Source organism: Trematomus bernacchii, unplaced genomic scaffold (assembly GCF_902827165.1).
Source record: "Trematomus bernacchii unplaced genomic scaffold, fTreBer1.1, whole genome shotgun sequence".
In the NCBI taxonomy this organism is placed as follows: domain Eukaryota; kingdom Metazoa; phylum Chordata; class Actinopteri; order Perciformes; family Nototheniidae; genus Trematomus; species Trematomus bernacchii.
This window is the reverse complement of record NW_022987792.1, coordinates 1,797,658-1,815,935: the sequence shown is the minus strand read 5'-3', so window position 1 is coordinate 1,815,935 and position 18,278 is coordinate 1,797,658. Positions and strand designations below refer to the sequence as shown.

At 40.0% G+C, this 18,278-nt stretch overlaps 2 protein-coding genes across 2 annotated transcripts in view; one reads left to right on the top strand and one right to left on the bottom strand.

Annotated features, from left to right (window-relative positions):
- The window catches only part of nme7 (NME/NM23 family member 7), a 47,606-nt gene that overhangs the window by 27,542 nt on the left and 1,786 nt on the right, over nucleotides 1-18,278 (top strand). Inside the window, exon 11 of the mRNA XM_034149728.1 lies at nucleotides 16,162-16,269. Within this exon, the coding sequence (XP_034005619.1) occupies nucleotides 16,162-16,269 (108 nt within the window). The remainder of the gene's footprint in view (nucleotides 1-16,161; nucleotides 16,270-18,278) is intronic.
- Nucleotides 3,223-4,501, bottom strand: LOC117497726. The gene is made up of 2 exons (XM_034149731.1): nucleotides 4,000-4,501; nucleotides 3,223-3,773 (listed from the first exon to the last, which is right to left on the bottom strand). Exons 1-2 carry the CDS (start codon nucleotides 4,438-4,440, stop codon nucleotides 3,393-3,395), a joined length of 822 nt encoding a protein of 273 aa, XP_034005622.1. The 5' UTR covers nucleotides 4,441-4,501; the 3' UTR covers nucleotides 3,223-3,392.

Here is an 18,278-nt window from a genome sequence, read left to right as displayed (position 1 = left end):
GTGTGTGTGTGTGTGTGTGTGTGTGTGTTGTGTGTGTGTGTGTGGTTGTGTGTGTGTGTGTGTGTGTGTGTGTGCTGTGAAATGATAAAACACTCAGCCAACACAGAAGTGAGCGACTGCACACCTGCACTCGTCCTTTCTTGCTCAGCAGTTGGTCCTCCATGACTCAGCTGTTACTGTTGTTAAAAATATGTTCTACTGTTTTGTGCTTTGTCATTTCCTCTGTCTCTTGTTGTTTCACTTTCTGTCCTCAAGCATCAGTCAAAATGTTTCTGATGTTGCAGCTACAGAGCAGGAAGAGGGTGGGTAATTGGCTAATGATTTCAAGGTAATGTGACACTATACACTTTGTCATGAATGGTTTTAATGACCATTCTAAATTCTGGAAAACAATTAAATTACTTCAGAACAAGAAGGTTTCTAGTTTCCCACAAAAACTGCAGGTCAGTGATTCTTTTATTTCAGATTCAGATGGTATGTCTAACGCTTTCAATGCTCACTTCAAAAAGACTGGTCACATTTTTGATGAGCAAAGTCATGACTCTCTAAATGGTCGTACTCACAGCCCTAGTCAAGAGATGAACTCCCCTGTTTTTGATTTAGCTTATTTCTCGGTCTCTGAAGTCTTACAGGGTTTGCACTCAATTGATCCTAAAAAGTCTGCCGGACCTGACGGCCTTGACCCGTTCTTTAAAAAAAATTGCAGTTCAGATTATAGCACAACCAGTAACTGATATTTTGAATCTCTCCCTGTCCACTCACACACTGCCAGCTGTGTGGAAGCAAGCTCTGGTATCGCCCCTCTTGAAAGCTGGTGATCCCACTGAGTTGAATAACTATCGCCCTATCTCAAATCTTTCTGTGTTATCAAAGATTCTTGAGTTCCTAGTTTCTACTCAGCTAAAACTTCACACAACATCCTTAACCCTATGCAATCTGGATTCAGATCAAAGCACAGTACTGTGACTGCCAGTCTGAAAGTCTTAGGCGCCGTTTACACGAGGAGAAAACGGCTTGTATCTGCATAGTTTCGCGTGCGTATAGCCCTATTATTTAGACGAGGCCGATAGAAACTGACCACACAAACGATAACGGGTCCCAAGGTGGATAGATTTGCAAACGAAACGCTCTGGGGGGTCAACCGAGTCCGTTTAATCGCCTCTATACGAATATTGCCTGAAAAAAATAACGACAGCCCCGCCTCTTCGCACCTCTTCCCACCTCTCCCCCGCCTCATTGCTGATTTGTTTCTACAACAACAACAACAAGAATGGCGGATCACAGGGTTGCTGTTGTGCTCCAGACGCTACTGACCATGATTAATATGTTAGTGCTACAACTACGGTGCTTCTACGACAACCACAAGCAACTAGTGGACATGAAGAACCACATACACGACATGTGGCTAAATCCACCGCGGAGAACAACCAGAAGGGCGACCAGGAGAAAGTTTTGGGTAAGACCGGGCAGAACTAGCAGTTGGTGGGACAATTTTGTCAATGGCGTTGTCGTGGACAATGAATGGAGGGAGAACTTCCGCATGTCCAAAGCCTCTGTCGTTGCCCTGACTGAAGAACTGCGCCCATATATCGAGAAGAAAACTACAAACATGAGGGCGCCAATTGATCCACTGAAAAGGGTTGCTGCGGTTCTTTATTACCTGAGCGACGAGGGAAGGCTACGGAAGACTGCTAACGCCTTCGGAGTTTCCCGCCCGTCTTTGTCCCTCATTATTAGGGAGACATGCAGAGCGATCACCATCCACCTGGGTCCAAAATACATCAAGCTGCCTTTTACTGAGCCCGAGACCGCGGATCTGGTTGAGGGGTTCCATTGTACACATGGCATGCCACAATCTTTAGGAGCAGTGGACGGAACCCACATCGAAATCAAGCAGCCATCTAACGACTCCACTAGTTACATCAACAGGAAAGGAAAATATTCCTTTAATGTACAGGCTGTCTGTGATTACAGGTACCGATTCATGGATGTCGTGGTAAAGTGGCCTGGGAGTGTGCATGATGCACGGGTCTTTGCTAATTCCAAGCTAAACATGTACTTAAAAACTGGAAAGATCCCTGCTCTGAAAAAACAGATTGTGGACGAAGAGGAGGCCATACCATGTATGTACATAGACTGTACATTTTTTTTAAAGGTGTTTATTAAGATGTGATAAACATTCTTTGTTACATTCCCTGTCCTCACTGTGCAGCTCCTTCAGCGACAGGCTGCTGTACAATATTCATATACCTGGCTAGGTATATGTACCTGGCTGCTAAATCTGAGGACTGTTACAGGATTTTTTGTATTATATCCTAACTGTTTTTAGTACTTTTTAATGCATGTCACATGTGTGAAACTAAGCAAATAACTATGTGATTCTCCAATGTCAAAAGTGTGAAACTAAAAATAAAATTGGCTGCAACCACTTCCAGACTTTCTTTGAACTTAATGTGCAACAAATGTCATCATCCTCATGAATGAAGTTATATGGCCCATTCTACCGAGTCAGGTTGTCCATATATATTTTGTACCGTATTTATTTACACATATAGTAAAAGAACCGTACATTTTGATATGGTATTTTCAGACTGTATTGGCCACTAGCGAAACATAGTACATACACTGTAGTAAAAAACTATTATATTAACCTGTTAAGATTATGTTACCTTCCCTTCTCTAAATAGTATTTTAACCAATATTTGAGGATTTTCAGTAAAAGTAATATAAGCAAATGTTGAATCAAAGTTGAATTTATACAATTCATAAAAATCATAATGCAAACTTTCTTTGTGAAATGCATAATACTGATCATATTGATTCCAGAGATGAAATAGAAGGGAATGAGGCTATAATGGGTAATTTTTTTGGTATTTTGAGCAAAACACTTCATAGACATGTTTTTTATATATCTGAGACTATAATATATGCCTAACAATAGTTTGGGCTTTACCATTAAGGCCCAATGTGACATATCACAGTTCAGATATTTGACACTAGGGGGGGGTTACTTTTCATAAATGTGGTGTATTTAGTCAAAATTAGGTTTACAAGGTGAAAAGGACTTATAGCCTCCCACACACTGATATAGATATCTCACTGACTGTAATGAGGGAGAAGGAAAGAGAGTGAGGAGAGTGCTTGCGGAGTACATTGACCCTTACATGAAAGACAAGACTGTTCTTTTATTTTAATAAGGTTTTTTATTAATAACATTATTTATAAATGTGTACACAGTAAAAGGGAAAAAAATACCTTTGCTAGCTAAAAAAAAAAGGCTTAAAAAAAAAGTGATTCTCCATTTGTACAAAGTCTGGTGGAGTTAAAAATAAAAATGTTTACAGACTTCCTTTGACCAAAAAGTGCTGTGAAAAAAAAAGAAGCTCACTGCTTTACTGCTCCTCCTCATCCAGTGACCGCCTGAATGAATATGGAGGAGATTGTTGCTGTGGGGTGTGTGGTACAGAGGGGTTTAATCTTGGTGTGGCCGTGTGTGGCCTTCGGGGTGGGTATGAGGGCACCTGGAAGTGTCCATATCCACTGTTGTTAGTATGAACTTGCATGAACTGGCTCATCAGGGAAAGGCCATTCTGTACAGTCACATTAATGTTGTCCATGGTGTTGTTCATACGATCCATGCTGGCTGCGCTGCGGCTGGTTGCTTCCTCCATTAAGTCCAACATCCGGCTTTTTAATCGCAGCTCTTCCTGCACCGCATGTTCAGCTGGAAGCTTCCTCTTCATGCGGTCACTTCTGTGGCCGTCCAGCCGTGCCTATAATAAACCAGAGAAAGTTTGAATTAATACACAATAGGACCATAGCCACCAGATAACAGAACACAAAAGGCATGTTGTGAAATAGCTCTCAATACATTTTACAAATAAAACAGCTCTAAATACTTTCTAATTTTACCAAGCTTAAACCGGTTCAGTTTTTTCAGTGGAAGGTACTGCATCATAGTATATAGCAAGCCCTTTAAGATTGAAATCATGAACATACCTGGAGCAGATCCCTGCGATGACTCACAACCGCAGCAGTTGGCAGAGTTCCGTTGGATCCACTCGACTCTGGCAAATCCGTGGAATGCTCCAAACTCGGGGATGAACTTGGTCCGGGCGACGACTCTTCCATGTCGAACAAGTCCCCTTGTACCTGTTTTAGTTTCGCTGTAAGCTGGCCCTGTGAAATTGTGTTCTTCTCGTGAGGGAAATCTTTTTCAGTCGGGGTCCTCGGATATTGCGCCTGAAATAAGTCGGCTATCTCCGTATATTTAGGCTTGCAGGACTCCCAGTCTACATTATCCTGTATTTTTGTCGTCTTATACTCAAGTGTTACACTTAAAAGAAGTTCCACCTCGTCGTCGGACCACGAAAATAGCTCCTTTCTTGCGCGAATAACAGCCATCTTCGTTTGTTTGTTTTGTTTGTGCCTCACACACATCCGGGGGGGATCTTATACTCGCTGCTTTTGGTGTATTTTGTGGCGGAAGTTACAGCGCCACTTACAGTCCCGCCATATGTACTACAGCTTTCGAGCGGTCTCGTGTGGAAGTACAGCGCCACTTACAGTCCCAGCATATGTACTACAGAGTTTCCAGCGGCCTCGTTTGAACAGACACGTTAAATGAAACAAATGCATGTGAACGGAAGACTTTTTTGAATACGAATACTGTGCATAAAACGCAAACGGCCTCGTGTGAGCGGGGCCTTAGACGATATTAAGGCTGCTTTGGATAAAAAATCTGTTTGTGTTGCATTGTTTATTGACCTAGCCAAAGCATTTGACACTGGAGATCACCACATTATGTCTAATGTTATGTTGGCGTCTCGTTTCGGTCATAGTGCCATTTGCTGGTTTCAGAGTTATCTAACCGACCATACTCAATGCGTCAGGTTGGGTAGTACTGTCTCTGACCCTGTCACCTTGGAGAAGGGAGTTCCACAGGGCTCTATTTTGGGCCCCTTGCTCTTTTTATTATATGTAAACAATATTTGTAATCAGATGCAATTATCTACCTATCATATGTATGCTGATGATACTATTGTATACTCATGTGCTCCTTCTCTGGATATGGCCGTTTCCAATTTAAAATCAGATTGTATCACGCTGCAGCATGCACTTCTTGATTCCAAACTGCTATTGAACAGTAAGAAAACCAAAGCAATGCTTTTTGCTCCCAAGTCAGCGTCCTCTTGCCTCTCCATTGACACCCTTGATGGCGTCTCTGTTGAGTTTGTCGATACATACAAATATCTGGGCTTTTGGTTGGACAGTAATCTGAACTTCAAACACCATATTGAAGTTCTAACAAAGAAATTGAAATTCACTCTTGGCTTCCTTTTCAGACTTAAATGTTGTTTTTCAATTTCATCCCGTAAAAGGTTGGTCTCTGGCTTATTCCTGTCCCAGCTGGACTATGGTGATACCATTTATAGATTTGCCTGTCCCACTGTTTTGGCCAAACTTGACCCACTTTACCATGCTGCACTGCGTTATATATCAAATGCACTCTATAAGACTCATCATTACACACTGTATAGCCAAACTGGATGGTCCTCACTTCAGCATTGGTTTTTATGAATGTATAACGCCATTTTAGGTAAGCTTCCAACTGTACATATGTGCCAGATTTGCTCCAGTTTGTGACTCTTACAACCTCAGATCCAGTGCCTGGATACGGTTCCAGGTTCCTGCTGTGCGGACTGAGGCTGGAAAAAGGAGTCTTTTTTTATTATGGTCCTTGGTCTTGGAATGACCTTCAATCACGCCTAAAACTAAGGGCACTTGTCTCTATAGCATGTTTTAAATTGAAGTTGTCTGAGGTCCTCACCACCAGCTGCTCTTGCAGTAATAAGTAGTGTACCTTTCTTACTGTCCTAATGTGCACAATGTAGTGACTGCTTTTTCGTCTATTGTTTTCTTAGTTATGTTCTCTGTATTTTATATGTTTGTGTTATGTGTTATGTGTAACGTTGCTGCCTTCTTGGCCAGGTCAGCATTGTAAATGAGATTTTATCTCAATGCTTTTATCTGGTTAAATAAAAAATAAAAATAAAAATAAATACACTGATGCCAAATTAATTAATCTTTTACAGCCGTCCTTTTATAAGCTACCCTCCTCTGATCTGCCTGTGGTTGGCTTTAATACTAGTAACAAATAGTGACCTGTGTGCAGGTTGTTTCTCTTCTTTGTAAAAAGAAATTAAATGATATCCACGGATAAAAATGGTCAATCAATTATGGGGAATTGCACGGGGAATGTAAGATAGGCCGCCACTAAAGATTATTTTGTATTAACAATTAAATCGCCGATCGTTTTTCATTTTTAACGTTTCAATATTAAATGTCTGAAAATAGTTGATATATTTAATGTCTTGTGTAGTCAGTCCAAAACCCAAAGATATATTAATTTGATATAATATTAAACAGAGAAAATCTCCACATTTTAGAGACATTTTCACAAGAAATAGTACTTTTAAAATAAATAATATATATATATGTCTGGTGTCCTAGTATATCGGTATTGACGCTAACTGGAAAACATGTACAAAATGTAATGTTGATATCATATAAAAACATATATTATTATTTAATTTCTATGTCTTTCCGTCCTGTACATGAGTGTTATTAATTCACATAGGATAATCGTGCAGTTAAAGTCCGATATTCAGGGATGCAAACTTGTCACCTTTCGGCGAAATTCGCCGTTTTGAATCCAAAATAGGTCGTTTGTGTGATTCATGTCGATCTGCAATAACAATATCTTTGGGGTATGGGGGGGGTCTGGGACCCGGACTAATCTGTGGCCGCGAGCTGTTATGTGCCATCATGACACGCATGGTGTTCTTTTTTTATATATTATAATGAAGCGCGAGCTGTGTGCTCGAGTCTTCCTGCCTGTCTGCTCTGCTCATGGATGTATAATAAGGCTCTGCTGCTCCGGGATGAGGGTCTAGCTTCAGCAGCTACATTACCTACGGGTGCGTTCGTTAATATTAACTGTGTGGTCCGGAGTCACTGTGGCACAGACTGGACCGCTGGTGAAGAGCTGTTAGAGCGGGCCGTTCAGGTGTTCAGATCAGAGCTCCCTGTCGGAGCGGCAGAGCGTGATGTGCACTGAAAAGTTTTCCTGTAGCAATATTATCGTTGAGCTAGCTAACTAGCATCACATATCTGCTAACGTTAGCTTTCGCCTTCGTTTTCTAATAGCTTTTTTCATAGGTTATAAACGGAGGTGGTATAAGTATAGATCTTGTACTAGAGTAAAAGTACAAGCACTCAGATCTTGTACTTGATTAAAAGTACAAGCACTCAGATCTTGTACTTGATTAAAAGTAGAAGTACTCAGATCTTGTACTTGAGTAAAAGTAGAAGTACTCAGATCTTGTACTTGAGTAAAAGTAGAAGTACTAAGATCTTGTACTTGAGTAAAAGTAGAAGTACTCAGATCTTGTACTTGAGTAAAAGTAGAAGTACTCAGATCTTGTACTTGAGTAAAAGTAGAAGTACTAAGATCTTGTACTTGAGTAAAAGTAGAAGTACTCAGATCTTGTACTTGAGTAAAAGTAGAAGTACTCAGATCTTGTACTTGAGTAAAAGTAGAAGTACTCAGATCTTGTACTTGAGTAAAAGTAGAAGTACTCAGATCTTGTACTTGAGTAAAAGTAGAAGTACTCAGATCTTGTACTTGAGTAAAAGTAGAAGTACTCAGATCTTGTACTTGAGTAAAAGTAGAAGTACCAGAGTGTAGGAATACTCTGTTACAGTAAAAGTCCTGTATTCAAAATGTTCCTCAAGTAAAAGTATAAAAGTATTATCATCAAAATATAGTGAAAGTAGCGACAGTAAAAGTAGTCATTGTGCAGATTGGTCCATTTCAGAATAATATATATGATATGTTTTATAATGATTGATCATGAAAGTGTTCTCAAAGCTGGTAAAGGTGCAGCTAGTTTGAATGACTTTGTATACTGCAGGGTAGCTTGTGAATTTACTCCAGGTGGAACTAAAGTCTGATTTAACACTTGATTATATTTCACATCATTCATCCACATCTGTAAAGTAACTAAAGGTATTAAATACATGTAGTGGAGTAAAAGTACACCATGTACCTCTGAACTGTAGAGGAGAAGAAGAACAAAGTAGCAAAACATTGAAATACTCAAGGAAAGTACAAGTATCTCAACATTGTACCCAAGTATAGTAATTGAGTTTATGAACTTAGTTACTTTACACCAGTGGCTATACAGATAGAAAGACTAAGCCTTGCACAGAGGCATGAAAATACATTTTCAAAATGCTCAACAGTATAAACTGACTGCTACACAATTAAAATAAATGCTTTTATATATTTCTATTAGATGTGACTCTTTGGCGTTTCTGTTATTATTAACTGCTGCTTTAGTTGTTCTGACTGCTAAAATCCTCTGTTATTCCTCATTTTAAAGCCGATATTCCGTGGGGTCGGGGGGCTCGGATCCTTGTCACCTTTTTCATACCTGATGAGTTTGCATCCCTGGATATTGATATAATATAATTGAATATATTAGTTTACATTACATGTCACTTGTTAGACGCTTTTATCCAAAGCGACTAACATATATCCAGTACTGTGGACAATCCCCACAGGAGCAATTTGGGGTGAAGTGTCTTGCCCACGGACACATGCTGACTGCAGTGGGGTATCATTAATTAATTGCTAGATGGTCATAAAATGTATGCAGTATGAACTGTTTAACACTCAACAATATGTGATCTAGTAGAGTATTCTCTTTCGTTGTTTTTTTACCCTTCTTTCTCTTTAAAAACCTTGCTTCAGACCTGAGTCACCGACAGGGCGTTGCAGCTGTTTCGTAACTGCGTGACCTCAGACTGACCTCGGTATTATCTGACCAATTACCTAAACATTACCACCCCTTACTCTTCAGTGGATTTCAGTCATTTGATACAGGAGATAAATGGAAATTCACAGCAGCGGCACTGAGAAAAAATGTGTTGGACCGAGGTCACTGAGGGGGCGTGTAACATTGTTCTGCGCAGGACCAAAGTACACCACGTTTTCTCTCTCAATGCAGTGTGAGAAGACTTTCCCGGCGTCACTATCAGACTGACAGGTTGGAGCCGACTGTATGAAGAGGTCGGAAAGTCTATTTATAGTCAAGAGTCCATTACTATTGATTATTTCCAGTTGATTTAATCTATAAACATCACATGAATGTCGCTGCACGGCTCCATTAGGTGAACTCAAACACACTTTCCTCACATGAGAGTTGTGAGAATGCGATATTCCTGCACATTAAAACTGCTCAATATACGACACCGTTAATTAGGCTTCATACTATATGCTTCATGCTATACAGGATCCTCATGTGTTCACACCTCCACACCCGGCCTCAGTCATGAGATTGTGCTCCGTCATGTGATGTGTCCTGATATCAGAGAGGACACACACAACGGTCCTCTGTTAGCCAATCTCACCCACACTACACTCTCCACTCTCTCCCACAGTGTTTAACTTTTGCTTTTAGTCAGCAACTTAAAGCAACTTAATGCACTTATTGGTATTTTTAGATGAACACAGTTTCAGAGTGCACTGTAATTCCACACTGCTGTCGTAAATATGGACGGCTGTAATGTGCATTTAATGTTATTACATTGCTTGAGATCCAAAAATAGCAAATTGACAGTTTTGCAACAACAGCATAATACACAACACATTATTTACACTATTTAATATAAATAATATTACTTTTTAGTCCAACAGAAAGAAGCCCAGCTCTGGATACAGCGTAAAACAAGTGTTGGTTTTATTAAATTAACTACAGGGACACTGAGGTAAATTAAACTTCTATAATTAACTTGATAAAAAATAACCAAAAATTCAAGTAACCGTCTATGCGTTAATAACAATTGTCTTTTTCCAAGATTACAAATCTTGCTGTGTGTGTGTGTGTGTGTGTGTGTGTGTGTGTGTGTGTGTGTGTGTGTGTGTGTGTGTGTGTGTGTGTGTGTGTGTGTGTGGTGTGTGTGTGTGTGTGTGTGTGTGTGTGTGTGTGTGTGTGTGTGTGTGTGTGTGTGTGTGTGTGTGTGTGTGTGTGTGTGTGTGTGTGTGTGTGTGTGTGTGTGTGTGTGTGTGTGTGTGTGTGTCAGTCCTTGTAGCATGGCTAACTGAGCTAATCGCTAACTCAATGAACCGCTAACTGAGCTACCCGCTAACTAGCTGACGGCTAACGAGCTTACAACAGCTAGTATTAGCAGCGTTTAGCTTTACTCTAGCAACATAAATAGCCTTGTGTCCATCAGGAACTTCTTTAATCTCAGGGCAGAGCATCCGGATGACATCACAGGGAACCTAGAAAACATTTTCTCCATAAAATATGATCCAGTTTCACTAAAATCAACTTAGCGCCACAGAGCTAGAGGCACTTTTCTCGAGAGGCTGTATACGACCCGCTCTCTAAGTGCATCAGAAGGCTGACAGAGGAAATATTCTCCTTAAAGCAGGTCGGTGTAGCATCGAAATGATTTAGAAGTTGTTATTTTAAGGTAACATCTTACGTAATGTCTCCCCTCCCACACACTAGACTAGACCCATTAGCAGTTTATGATGGTCACAACCTCCTGTGGTGCCTCGCTGTGTCTCAGATGAGTTTAGGAGATGATCAAATGGGGCCTGAACTTCCTCTGACACGAGGCTAAGTGTGTGTGCATCACCGAGGATAAAAATACGCCCCTGCTATTGATGTTTGACCCATCTGCGTAATGTTTTTCTGGAAAAAGATATCGGCTGTTCCTGGTGGCCACGATGCTAAATTTAGTGCACTGTAGTACACTTGAAAGAGCCGTCTGAGTAGAATAGAAATGTGAAATCATTAAAGTAACTAAAGTACAAGTTAAAGATAAGGCTTTGGCACAAGGCTTATCGGGTCAATCCTTAGGTGGAATACAAATTAAAGGGTCAATGTACAAACACAGTAGTAGTAGTTGTAGTAGTAACACATTAAAACGATGATACGACGTAATAAAAACACAAGAAATGCAACTTCAGCAAAAAAGGTGTACATTATTGTGTGTGTGTGTGTGTGTGTGTGTGTGTGTGTGTGTGTGTGTGTGTGTGTGTGTGTGTGTGTGTGTGTGTGTGTGTGTGTGTGTGTGTGTGTGTGTGTGTGTGTGTGTGTGTGTGTGTGTGTGTGTGTGTGTGTGTGTGTGTTCCTTTGATGATAACAGTGACTGAAGTGAGCCTTTTTACAGAAACACACTAGCTGTCGTTTACATGGTGACAGACTCCCTCTCGGGGGTGTGTGTGGGGGGGGGGGGGGGCGCAGCCAGCGGTGCAGCCAGCGGTGCATGAAGGATCGGACGTGAGACTTTAGGATTTCTGGACTGTCATGTGACCAGCGGGTCACTGTGTGAACTGAACTGTAGGCAGCAGCCATTACAGGAACATCAGTGGAGCACACTATGGGACTCATTAAAATCAAATTAAAGTGTGACAGCAGGTCACTCATGGGAAACTAATGCAATTACAGAGAGCAGCGCTTTGCGAATAATTCTTTTATCTCAAAGTAAATCTCCTTTACATCAGTAGCTTTAGTCTCATGTGGCACAAAGACAACAGGCTGCTGCTGTGCTTCCTGACTCAAGGACAAGGCCTGTGTTTCTACTCAATTACAATTTCTTGACTGATATTGAGTTTGCTATTCAGGATTTTGATTTTTTTTTTCATGTATCTGTTCAAAAAGACAATCTTTAATATGTCTCAATTCAAGCTGCCGCCAGAAAATCCCTGAAGCACCAAAATATTAAGTTCAGAAGATATTTTTACACATAAATTGTTGTATTTAGTCTCATGCGACTTATCTTGAAAACTAGTCCATGTTGAGATTTGGCTTTACATTTTTCAGACCTATACTAAAGTTATACATACTGCCTACTGATTTGAGTTAGTTACATCTACTTTATTTAATAATGAATCATGTTATCAAGTATGAACCAGTTACAATGTAGTTAAACAAGACAGCCACATGGAGTGAACTAGCTGATTTAACAAAACAATGGCCTCGTTGGGACAAAAATAATCCCTGTATTTTGGAAATGTGTGGCAGCATTTTACATTTTTTATAAAACCAGATCAAAGTATATTTTAAAATGAGGCTTATCGAATTTCAATGTTTGATTCCTACACAAAATATTTCATTTTATTTCCTGGCACTGATGTCCAATTTCTTAAGGAATGTTTTTTCTTTTGTTAAAAACAGATCCATCAGTTGAGAAGGTGCCCCTCGTTGAAAAATAGCACAAATCAGAATGGATTTAGTTCCAAGGTGATCCTCAGTTCCCAGGATCCTTGAACCAACAACAAGCAGCGTTTCTCTCAGAGTCACTTTAATGATTTGCAGTAAAAACCAATCATTAGAACCGGGAGACTTGTTTTTGTTTCTCCTCAAGGTTTTTGTTTGGCCTGATTTACGGCCTTGTGTTTTGTTCCTGCCCTTTGAGTGCACTCTAATAAACTCTGCACACATAAAGAAGATGTCATCGGAAGTATTTCAACCAAAACTGGCTTTGTGTGAACGTTTAAAGCACCAGATTTCACATGCTTTGCTTTTCCTCGTGTATCACATACTACACATGCTCTCTATTTGTGGCTGTTTGCATTCCTTTAGAGTTAAAGAGGTCTTGGTGAATTCATTATTCACGTGTGGCCCGGTGGGAGGCTGGTGTTTCAGGAGAAGCAAAGGGCAGAGAGACACTCTGACCTCACTGAAGGAAAGAAACTCTCCAGATACACCTGGGAAACACTGAAAAGAGAAACCAGTGTACAGTATGAGAGAATATTCACATTTAAGGACACTGTATTTGCAGTTGCGTGAAAATAAAATCTGATCCTTTACTCCAGTAAGAGTCTAAATACTATGGTCTGAAAACAATCCTCAAATTAAACTGTTAATCAGTATATACTGCAGATTTTGTTAAAGGTCACTTATCATGCTATTTTTAGGCAATAGCATAGGTCTCAGATATATAAAAATATATAAAAAACATGTCTATGAAGTGTTTTGCTCAAAATACCAAACAGATCACCCATTCTAGCCATGCCTCATATCCCTCTATTTCACTTCCTGTTTCAAAAGTGCTGATTTGGGGTATAAAGCTTTAACAAAAAACAAAAAAAAGTTGATAAAAAAAAGTAGGGGGCTGAGCTCATGCGGGACCCGGCAGCTACTGTCTAAACGAAATACTGCCGTGATGAAACGCCATATCATGGATTATCAAGGATTATTTCTGAAACAGTATGGAGCTCAAAGTATATTATATTATATATAAGTTATGTATAAAAGACATCAAAAAGTGCATTTTGCATGATAGGTCCCCTTTAAGTGTACCCACTTACAAATAAATGAACAGTCTATAATTTTAATGGTAGGTTTATTTGAACAGTGAGAGTAAGAATATCAAAAAGAAAATCCAGAAATTGACATTATATGCATTTTATATAATGTCAATTTCTGGATTTTTCTTTTCTTTTTGGAGATCAAATACTTATTTCCTCCACTGTATATATGTAACATTTTCGCATTAAAATGCCTAAAAAGCAGTGTTGGAAGAAGCACCAAATATAAGTAAAAGTAGGAGTAGTACAATTTAGAAATACTCTGTTATACATGCAAGTCCTGAATTCAATATGTCACTTAAAGAGGAACTATTCTGCTTTTTAGGGGGGTTTTCCCTTTTCTGTAGTGTGTTATAAAGTTTTTAGTGTTTGTAAATGGTCTGCAAACGCCTCCATTGGACTCCTTAGTTTACTTCCTGAACATAGTGACATCAATATGTAACACTCATGCTTCTATTAGCTAGCGCTCTAACACATTGTACGTGATAGACTAAGGGGCGGGACATCTCTAAGCTGTCGACCAATCAGAGCAGACTGGGCTCTGGTTTCAGACAGAGGGTGAAATCGTGTCAATCTGAAGGAGTGATTTGGATACTTGGTGCCGTTTGAAAGCTCCAGACTCAGGTTTTGCTGCGCTTAACAGTTCCTAACGCCTGGAAATATAAACAGGAAGTGGAGTCAGTGAGTGTTTAACCAAGTTGCTGAGTGTGAGTGTTTTGTCACTTCCTGTGCTCGAGTCACATGTGAGTTACTTACTGCTGAGTAATCACAGAGTGTCTGACATGCAACAGGACAGGGTGTTCACATTCAAACTTCACACTTAGGACATTTAACTTCATGATGTTACCTCCATGAGGCTCTGTCAAAATGCCAATAAGATGGTTTGACTGTGTTTTTAAAGAACCTTTTAAGGCCCTGACACACCAAGCAGTCACCAGAGAACTCGCCGACGCCGACTGTTGCGTCGCCGTGTTCTCCTGCGTCTTGGCCATGTGTCGCACTGGAACACACCGCAAAGACTTCAGCCGAGCACGTACGAACTGCGCATGCGTGAGTGGCAATAACTCTCCTTACCAGCAGGCGGCGGTAGTGTGTATTCGTCATTCAAAAGAGGCAACAACCGGAAGACAGAGAAGAAGAACAGACTGATATAAACAAACAACAAATAGCGTGTGCGTTCCATTTTCACTCTCGTCCATCGAAAACATGTTTCGTGCGGTACTGGAGCTATCAGCCATTGGAGTGTTGCTTGTGGAAGACATTCTCAAGCAACCGTTTCGCTTCTCATGCACTGATTCGCTAGCTGAACAGCCAATCAGAGTGATTTCTTTGTCCGACTGCCTGTGGCCAACGCACGGCCATGAAAGGCCAAATAAGGCGTGTCACGGCCGACGGTGCGGGACACACCAAATTGAGTTTGGGCGACAGGGCACGCTTCGTCGTCCGACTAACGAAAACGGCCGATTTCAGCCTGGTGTGTCAGGGCCTTTAGACTATTAGCCTAGAAAGTTGTAACCAGATATATCCATCACATTGAGCTGGTATCTTTTATTTTTAAATACCTAGGGTTTTAAATTGATAGCCACTACTACCACTAAAGGTATTTGACTCGATGTTCTCTACATTTCTGCATTAAAAGGTCAAAAAATCTGCATTCAATTCGTGAAAGTAGTCAACCTAAAGTTTTGAAATCCCCTGTTACCTGGAAACTTGTGAAATAAAATGTACTTTAGTAAAAGGTGAAAAGTATTAGCTTCAAAATATACGTAAAGTTTCAAAATAAAAAACTTCTCATGGTGCAGAATCGCGCTTTTTAGATTAAAGTATTTTTTAAATCTTACAGCTGGCTAATTTTAACTACTTTATATACTTAAAACTGATATACTACATCATACTTTAATAATTCATGTATATTTTGTAGTGAGAATCTGTAGCAAGATACTAGCTGTGATTTGCCACAAGTATAGAATTGAAGTGTCAAACCCGTACTTAAGTACAGTACTTGATAACATGTATTTAATTGACATAATGTTATGTGTTTGGTTGAGTTGTGTAGTTAAGATCGAGTGTGTTTAATCTGGTTTCCTGTAATGGTACGTATTTCCTTTGACGATCAGCGTTGCCTTGTCATATATTGACTTTCTATCCAGTTCTAAGCCACACATTTTTATCTTTGTGGTTTTTAGCTCGACATTTCAGCCAGATTTTAGTCATGTGACGTCTGGATCTGAAGTTTGGAGCGGAGCCAACAGCTTTCAGTTTCAAAAGTGAATTGATCTGCTTTACGTGCAAGAGCCCTCAGTCATTGGTCGGTTTTTATTGATCAACTCCTACCTTACTTATCTCCTCTTTCAAACCTGAAATATGACATTTGAAATCTTCGGTCAGAGGACTTTCTGTGATTTGTTTTTCCAAAAGTAAGAACAAAAATGGGAAAAGGAGCCTTAAGGTTTATCTGTAATAATAATCATCTATAATTTCTTTGAAGTGAAAGGTACAATATTTGCCTCTGATATGTTGTAGGGTAGAAGTATTAAGTTGTAGAAAATGGAAGTACTCAAGTGAAGTACAAGTACCTCAAAAGTGTATTTAAGTAAGTATACTTCGTGTTTTAGGCTTTGTTAAACTGTGTTTGTTCTGTTCTTGGCCAGGTCTCCATTATAAAACAAATGTGTGTGATCTCATTGCGATTAACCCGGTGACTTTAAGGGTAGAGAAATACAAATGTTTGAGGAAGGAATCACAGCTGAGATGTTTTCCTCCAACAGGAGATTTCCCGTCACCTCCGGCCGAACACGTTGCGTGCTCTTCACGGAAAAGACAAAGTGAAGAACGTCGTCCACTGCACGGACCTCCCTGAAGACGGTCCTCTGGAGGTGGGTGGCTCTTTTATTTACCCACCATGCACTGCTGCAGAAAACACCCACAGTGCTTCCTCTCATCTGACATGATAGGTTTCCTCTTTGTCTTCCAGGACAGAGGTGGGAAGTAGTGGAGTACAAATACTTTGTTACTTTACTCAAGTACATTTTTCTGGTATCAGTACTTTACTCCATGACTTATTTTTCTGACGACTTTTTACTTTGACTTCTTACATTTCTTACACAAATACCTGTACTTTCTACTTCTTACATTTCTTACACAAATACCTGTACTTTCTACTTCTTACATGTTGAACACAAATACCTGTACTTTCTACTTCTTACATGTTGAACACAAATACCTGTACTTTCTACTTCTTACATGTTGAACACAAATACCTGTACTTTCTACTTCTTACATTTTGAACCCAAATACCTGTACTTTCTACTTCTTACATGTTGAACACAAATACCTGTACTTTCTACTTCTTACATGTTGAACACAAATACCTGTACTTTCTACTTCTTACATGTTGAACCCAAATACCTGTACTTTCTACTTCTCACATTTTCCAAACAGGCTGGTTCCTTTAGTTTGAATGTGTGTTTGGTGGCGTGATCATTATTATTTAGAGTCATTGCGTGCCTATTGATTTGAACACGATCCGTGTATCCATCATTTCCTGGTCTTCTCTAAAGAAGAGGGACCAATGAAAACGTTGTCATGTTGCCGTTGTTCAGCATGGAAACATTCATTAGCTAACAATGACATTATTGTTCTATTAATATAAAGGGAGGTCAGGTACTCTTTAAAACAGCTGCTAGTTATGGGTACTTTTTACTGAAGTACATTTCAAAGCCCTCTTTACTTTTACTTGAGTAAAGAAGTTTAGTCAGTACTTTTTAAACATGAGTATCTGTACTTCTACTTGAGTACAGGATGTGTGTACTCTTGCCATCGTGATGCATAAACAGCTACCTTTGCATTTTTTCTATGCGAGAACAAAAAGCCCCCGACTCTCTGTGAAGTTTTGAGTCGGGTCTCATGACTCCTTCGCTCACTCTGAGGGAGAGAAGGAGGGATTTGAAACAAAACCATTGTTTCCCAGGGAGTGGGTCTGACCGCCGAGCGTCATTGTTCCCTCCTGATCTGTCGCTGCACAAATGACTCCTTGTTAAACATTAGCCGGAGACTGAGCTGCCATTTTACCATCAGGGGACACAAAGGGCAGCGGGAGAATTCACTCTGAAGCTCTTCTCTCTCTGTTCTGATGTCTACAGCTAGCGTGAGAGCAATGTAAGGGGACATGATTAACAGAGATATTATAGCAGAATTCACTCTGAAGCTCTCCTACCATCTCTCTGTTCTGATGTCTACAGCTAGCGTGAGAGCAATGTAAGGGGACATGATTAACAGAGATATTAGCAGAATTCACTCTGAACTCTTCCCTCTCTGTTCTGATGTCTACAGCTAGCGTTAGAGCAATGTGAGGGGACATGATTAACAGAGATATTATAGCAGAATTCACTCTGAACTCTTCTCTCTCTGTTCTGATGTCTACAGCTAGCGTGAGAGCAATGTGAGGGGACATGATTAACAGAGATATTAGCAGAATTCACTCTGAACTCTTCTCTCTCTGTTCTGATGTCTACAGCTAGCATTAGAGCAATGTGAGGGGACATGATTAACAGAGATATTAGCAGAATTCACTCTGAACTCTTCTCTCTCTGTTCTGATGTCTACAGCTAGCATTAGAGCAATGTGAGGGGACATGATTAACAGAGATATTAGCAGAATTCACTCTGAACTCTTCCCTCTCTGTTCTGATGTCTACAGCTAGCGTTAGAGCAATGTGAGGGGACATGATTAACAGAATTATTATAGCAGAATTCACTCTGAACTCTTCTCAAGATTCAAGGCTTTTATTGTCATTTGTGCTTAGCTACAGTGTAGTTATGACAATGAAAATCTGAGGTCACAGGCTCCTCCAACAGTGGAACACAATAAAACTGATAAAATAGTG

Excerpts from the sequence above, each read along its gene's own strand:
- LOC117497726 (XM_034149731.1), bottom strand. The coding sequence starts at position 4,440 with ATGTGTGTGAGGCACAAACAAAACAAACAAACGAAGATGGCTGTTATT. Across the intron at positions 3,774-3,999 it reads ATCGCAGGGATCTGCTCCAG|GCACGGCTGGACGGCCACAG; the intron begins GTATGTTCATGA and ends GGTTTATTATAG.